Raw genomic sequence first — 6,000 nt, 5'->3', positions numbered from 1 at the left:
CCACAATTAATAAATGATGTCTTCTGTTACATAGAAACAAACTACTACAGACATTTAGACATTTATTTAAAAGTGCAATGATAATACTGAAAACTAACGTGTAAATAATGCTCTGGAAATAACACTACAGATTTGTCCTATTGGTTAATCACAAGGTCTGCACACACTTGTGGTCTTCATGCCCTTTTATACACTTGGGCTAAATACAGTAAATACATCACATCAAATAGACAAGCTGTCACGTGCACAGACCACAAGTGTAGCAAATATTCAACAGTTTGAGCTTTTTTAGTATCTTAAAGCTTCAAAGGGTGTAAGGAACATCAAACCATAATATGTATATAGTTCTGCATTATCTGTTTATTTATTGTAATGTTTTATTATTATTACTATTATTATTTTAAATGTATTACATATTACAGTGGTTACTGTTGTAATTATATTATTTATTTTTTGTATTTGTTGTGTGAGTTGTCAATAAATAATTAATTTAACCAAAAATAAATAAATAAATAACGCCCGCAAGTGTGGGTATTGGGAGTGGCTCATGGTCTTCTTTGCTGTGGTCAACTTTTACGTATTTAATTCGTATTTAATATTCATTGCCCAAGCCTTTACCATAGTAGGTTTCGTGGATTCACTTCCTGTAAGTTCGGAGTGCTACTCCACCCCCTGAGCGTGAGTTGTGTTGAAGATAATAATAGGAACAGGGCAGGGTCCAACAGACAAACGCGCTTCAGCCGAGTGCGCTTTCGCAATTTAATGACATAAACACAATGACATAAACAGGAACGACAAGGACTGGGGAAACGCGTTAGATGTCTCGCGGTGAAACGGCTTGACACGATGCACGCGGAGTTTAGCGATCGACAGAACATGCGCTCGTATAAATGAAGTTCTTCCGAAACGCTTGTGTTTCAGGACATCGATGCATTTTCGAGAGTGTGATATCGTTTCTTCGCGTCGTGACGAGCGTGTGCGTGATCAGTCCTTGATCGATGCAGTTCTTCAGTTCTTGCCATTTTTTCCCCGTGCAGACCTATATGCTGCTAAGCGGATTTTTACATTTTCATCTAAATATAAAACCATAATCGCCTTTATCGTAGGTTGTCGGTGCTAATGACATCACGCCTTTTATTTGCTCGTCTGGAGCCACTAGTACAGCTGCCAGGAATGGCAACTATGAAGTGTGCCGGTTGAGAAGCTGTACTGTTGGGCTTGGGGTCCTTTACCAAACTGATGAAAAAATGAATTCAGATCTGGAGGCCATTTCTCTTTCCGTACCCTCTCTCTGCCAACCTCTAGACATGATGGGAGGCAGTAGCGGAGAATCCAGTGGCCGTGTGCATCCTGGTGCTGGGATCTTCTGGCAGGACCCCTGCGGCTATAAGAGTGCCCACATTGGGGTGATCAGTTTGCCCTCGGACAGTGGGACCTTGTTGACCACGGTTAAATGTAAGAACCGAGCCGTGCAAGTGTCCTACGTGAGGAACTCTGAGACGAGCCAACCTCTGAGCCCAGAGAACATGGCTTTACAGTGTCTGAAGGATGCTTGTGACACTGTGGGGTTTAAACTAGATATAATCCCCTTTGGGAAGCTGGACTTTGGTGAAACATCAGTTCTTGATCACTTTTACAATGCAGGTAAGTCTACTGATGGAAGTTTTGGGGAATGTCCTGCAAATGAATGTGAATGTAATTCGCTGAATGGGCACATAATTGCTATGAACAGTTTGTTGACAACCCACATGCTCGGTAGACATGGTCTTTACTGTCTTTTAGGTGTGTTTGGTCTTCCTGGTTTCTTATGTTTGGTTTCTTACCTTTCTACAAGAACACAGTTCTCAGAATGAAGTGATGGTGTCATGCACACAACCCAAGGTGGAGTGCAGTGTCTTTAATCTCATTTCCATGAGAACTGACTGGCATTTAAACTTGAATGGAAATGAAGTTTTGTGCAATAGCTTGAAAATAAACTTTTTAACTGCAGAGAGGCACAGTCCTGTTCAAATGTTTAAATATGTCACTATCAGCATAATCAGAGCTGCATGCATTTCCTTAGAAAGTGCAATCCCTTGCCTAAGTCAAGCGGAACTAATGAAAGTAAAACCAGAAGGGCTGAACCTGAACCTTTTGGTTTTACTCCATTCCAAAACACTAAATAACAACACAATTCCCTGTCCTGAACCTCTGTTTTTTATGATGCATTGCAAAACTCTCCTCATCTATGAGATCACTGCATTCAGTGACAAAACGCTGAATTTAAAGTAGTGTGATTTAATCGTTTTGCAAATGTTGCAGGTATTTGCAGCTAGTTAGAAACCCCTTAAAATAACCAAATAACACCCATAACTGTAGAATAAGTGGAATGTATTGAGGTAAAATAAAGTGATTAAAAATTTATTAAATAGATTAATCATTCATTAATCAGTAGTTACTTTTAATGAGTATGCAATCACGCAGTGTCTTGCCATATCAGTATTTGCACATGCTGACAGTTTTTGCCATATAGGCACTACTGTGCCTACATCTACACCAGGGATGGGCAACTTTGATAGTGACGAGGGCCAGAATTTTTTCTCCTTTATACCAAGGGGCCAGATTCCATTTACATTACATTCATGCATTTAGCAAACGCTTTGCGACTTACAGTGCATTGCATTCTATATATTTTTTTTTAACCTAACGTGTTCCCCTGGGAATCGAACCCACAACCTTTGCTGCTAACACAATGCTCTACCACTGAGCCGCAGGAATGAAACCGATTACTAATCTACGTTTACACACCTTTTACATCGTCTTACATGGTTTCCTTTTTATTGAAGGATACCAACGAGCCAATGTAAACAATACTGTTTTTATGGTCAGTTTTTCTTTTTTTATTTGCTAGATATATGTTAGAGTGCACTTATACTGCGCTGTAATTAATAGGTGAGTGGCTGGAAACTAGTGACCTCTCCTGGTTGGAGACAGTATTAACATCATAAACAATGCAATCTTTTCGTGACTTACTTTTCATATCCATTTTAAAGGGGTCATATGATGCGATTTCAATTTTTAATTTCTCTTTGGAGTGTTACAAGCTCTTGGTGCATAAAGAAGATTTTTAAAGTTGCAAAGACTAAAGTGTCAAATCCAAAAAGATATTCTTTATAGAATTTAAGAGTCAACCACGCCCCCCTTAAATGGCTTGTTCTAACACGCCCCCACATCTCTACATCACTATGTGGGGAGATTTGCATAATGCCATCCAGATGTTCACGCAAAGGAAGAGGTGTTAATTTTTATTCTATGTGTTGGTGATTTTGTTATGTTTTGTTGACGCTGTGTGTTTTTGTGGAGTTTGTGGAGGCGATGTTTTTTTTTTTGGTATTGAAAATGATTTGTTTGGTATTAATAAGTGGTTAAGTTGTATTTACAACACTGTTCCAGAACAGTTCAACCCAAATATTCAGATGTGTGCAGGGCATTTTATGGAGGACTGTTTCCTGAACCAGTAGCCTGCAATGCGTCTGTGGCACAAAGACTGTTTTTATAAAGTGGGGCAATTCCAACTAGGCAAAGACAGTCTGGTGCTTCTGACTCACAGCCTGTAAGTACGTTTACATATTTAAAGAATATGCCAGTGATGATTCAAACCTGAGTTTTGAGCAGTGTAGAGTAGCGCTTGTTGTGTGTTGTTACTCAGATCACAAATGCAGACATGGTTTAATGTTTACGCGATGCGATACGCAATGCGTAAAAACACAGTATAAGTCATTATTATCAGTAATTATGTCCCCACTGGATGCAACAAATGCCTCGCTTGTAATGGGTTTTATTGGTTTTGTCTCATCGTGTCGGGACACGGCATCACAGTATGTTAAGGGGCTTGTGTTAACATTTCCGTCACACACCTGAGGTATTTGGCCAATCACAACGCACTGGATAGCTGGCCAATCAGAGCACATCTCACTTTTCAGAACGATGAGCTTTGTAAAAAAAAACGACATGTTTCAGAAGGCGGGGCTTAGAGGAGAAACAATGTACAGTATGTGGAAAATAATGTGTTTTTTGAACCTTAAACCACATAAACACATTGCATTACACCAAGTACATAAAATAATATTATTTTTAGCAATGTCAAATGAACACTTTAACATTGATCGTCCGAGTCTTATATAATCCAGCGGGCCGCCAGTTGCCCATCCCTGATCTACACTATGTGACTATATTTTCTCCAGTGGACTTTTACTTCAGCTTGTTCTGTTATGTATATATAGATTTATTACGTATTACCTTAAAGATTAGGAATTTAACTTTCCATATCTAAAAAGCAGAATTTCTTTTCTCTGAGCCTTTTCTCTTAAATATTTATTCTTGTGCTTTGGGTGATTGTCATTTTGTGTGACCTAGTTTCTTTTGGACTCTGTATCACAGACAGACTCAGATTTTCTCTCGGAGAGTTTTTTGTTACTACCTGGAGTTTGGCAAACAGCACTGTTCTCCCTTCATCATTTGTGATCGGTTTTTGATGTGTGGTTTGATTTCGCTGCACAGAATTCTGTATGTTTCGCCACAGTTTTGTCCTAGTCATCGTAGAATGCTGTTTCATTCGTGTGGCCTTTAGGTTTAAAAAACTTGAGATGGGTTGCAATGAAAAGAGTTGTTTCCTGTGAGGTAACCGCTCGCCATTTGAAATGACTGCAACTTCTAGCAGCATAATTTCTTCAGTTTAATGGAGAAAATAAATAAACATTCTGATTCTAATCACATACAGGTAAGCTGTGTTGTTTTGACATTAATTATCGTTTAATGTAAAAAAGTCAGCTATAGGTAGGCCTTAACAATTTGCTGGATTAATAACACTATAGGGACTATATAAAAGGTAGCATAACAGGAACAACCTGTCAAACAGTCAAAGGGGAGTATATCTGTAAACTAGTTATTAGAAATGTGTTATCAAGATGCTTAGTAGCTGTAGAGAGATTTTGTTTCAGGTGTCCTTCTCATTTCTTGTACTCTGATGCACTCAGTAAGTACTGTAGCACATTCCTTTTACATTAGATGATGCCCCGCTAACTCATGCTGAATGGTTTTCAGTTCAGATCCTTGTTCAGCAGTCTAAAAACATCTGAGAGCTGTAATTACTCAATCTAAACGAATGATTATGATTTCATAGTAGTTTTTTCCCATTTACTGTTGTAATAAAAATATCAGAAATATTCAAAACCAATCCAGTGGATAGATTTTTAGACTAAATGACCAATGGTATGTGAGCGCTGGTTGGAAAATAACACCCACTGAGAGCCAAATGTGGGTGAATTTCCCATGATGCATATTTGGAAAAGATCTTACAAGAACAACAGCAGATAGTAACGGTTCACTGGTGTGTGGTTTCCAGCAGCATAGCAGTCATCCTAGAGATGCAGGAGAGTTTTGGACAGGTTACAATTTCTTAATGCCTTTCTGTAAATTCTGCTGAATGCTGATCACATCTCTCAGCATCTTCACAGACATCGTGTGTTTTTTCAACGTGAGGGATGAGTCGAAATGATTGACTGTGGTAATCAACAACAAGTTAAAGAGGGTTCGCCATAAATTTAGTTTTGAACCACATTCCTTTAATGGCATTTTATAGCAAGAGTAATTATCAAAAATTAAAGAGTTGTTCTTTGAATTGCTTGGTACTTGGTCCATTTCTAAAAGCAAATTTCATTGTTTTTAAATATAACAGTAGTTTTGATAGTTTCTTATTAACTTTTTTTTTTTTTTTTTTACAGTTATACATCTATTTACACATGTATATTAATCATTAATGAACTTCAATGTTTTTAGTCTGTATCATTAACTTTAAAAAAAAAAAAAAATCCTGATAAATGACAGTGAAAGCAGATGAAGTGCAGTGGTATAGGAACTATAAAAGGTAGAATAACTGGAACTTCCTGTTCATCCAAACAGTCGAAGGGGAGCATATGGGTAAACTGTTTGAAAATTGGCATTATTTTCGTAGTTCTGTTT

At 37.9% G+C, this 6,000-nt stretch overlaps 1 protein-coding gene across 1 annotated transcript in view; it reads left to right on the top strand.

Annotated features, from left to right (window-relative positions):
• The first annotated feature begins 660 nt into the window (after nucleotides 1-660).
• The window catches only part of LOC109048836 (mitogen-activated protein kinase kinase kinase 5-like), a 43,989-nt gene continuing 38,649 nt past the window's right edge, over nucleotides 661-6,000 (top strand). Inside the window, exon 1 of the mRNA XM_042747428.1 lies at nucleotides 661-1,644. Coding sequence (XP_042603362.1) covers nucleotides 1,248-1,644 — 397 coding nt within the window. The 5' untranslated portion in view covers nucleotides 661-1,247. The remainder of the gene's footprint in view (nucleotides 1,645-6,000) is intronic.

Source organism: Cyprinus carpio, chromosome B20, assembly GCF_018340385.1.
Source record: "Cyprinus carpio isolate SPL01 chromosome B20, ASM1834038v1, whole genome shotgun sequence".
NCBI lineage: Eukaryota > Metazoa > Chordata > Actinopteri > Cypriniformes > Cyprinidae > Cyprinus > Cyprinus carpio.
This window is presented reverse-complemented; position numbering and strand designations above follow the sequence as displayed.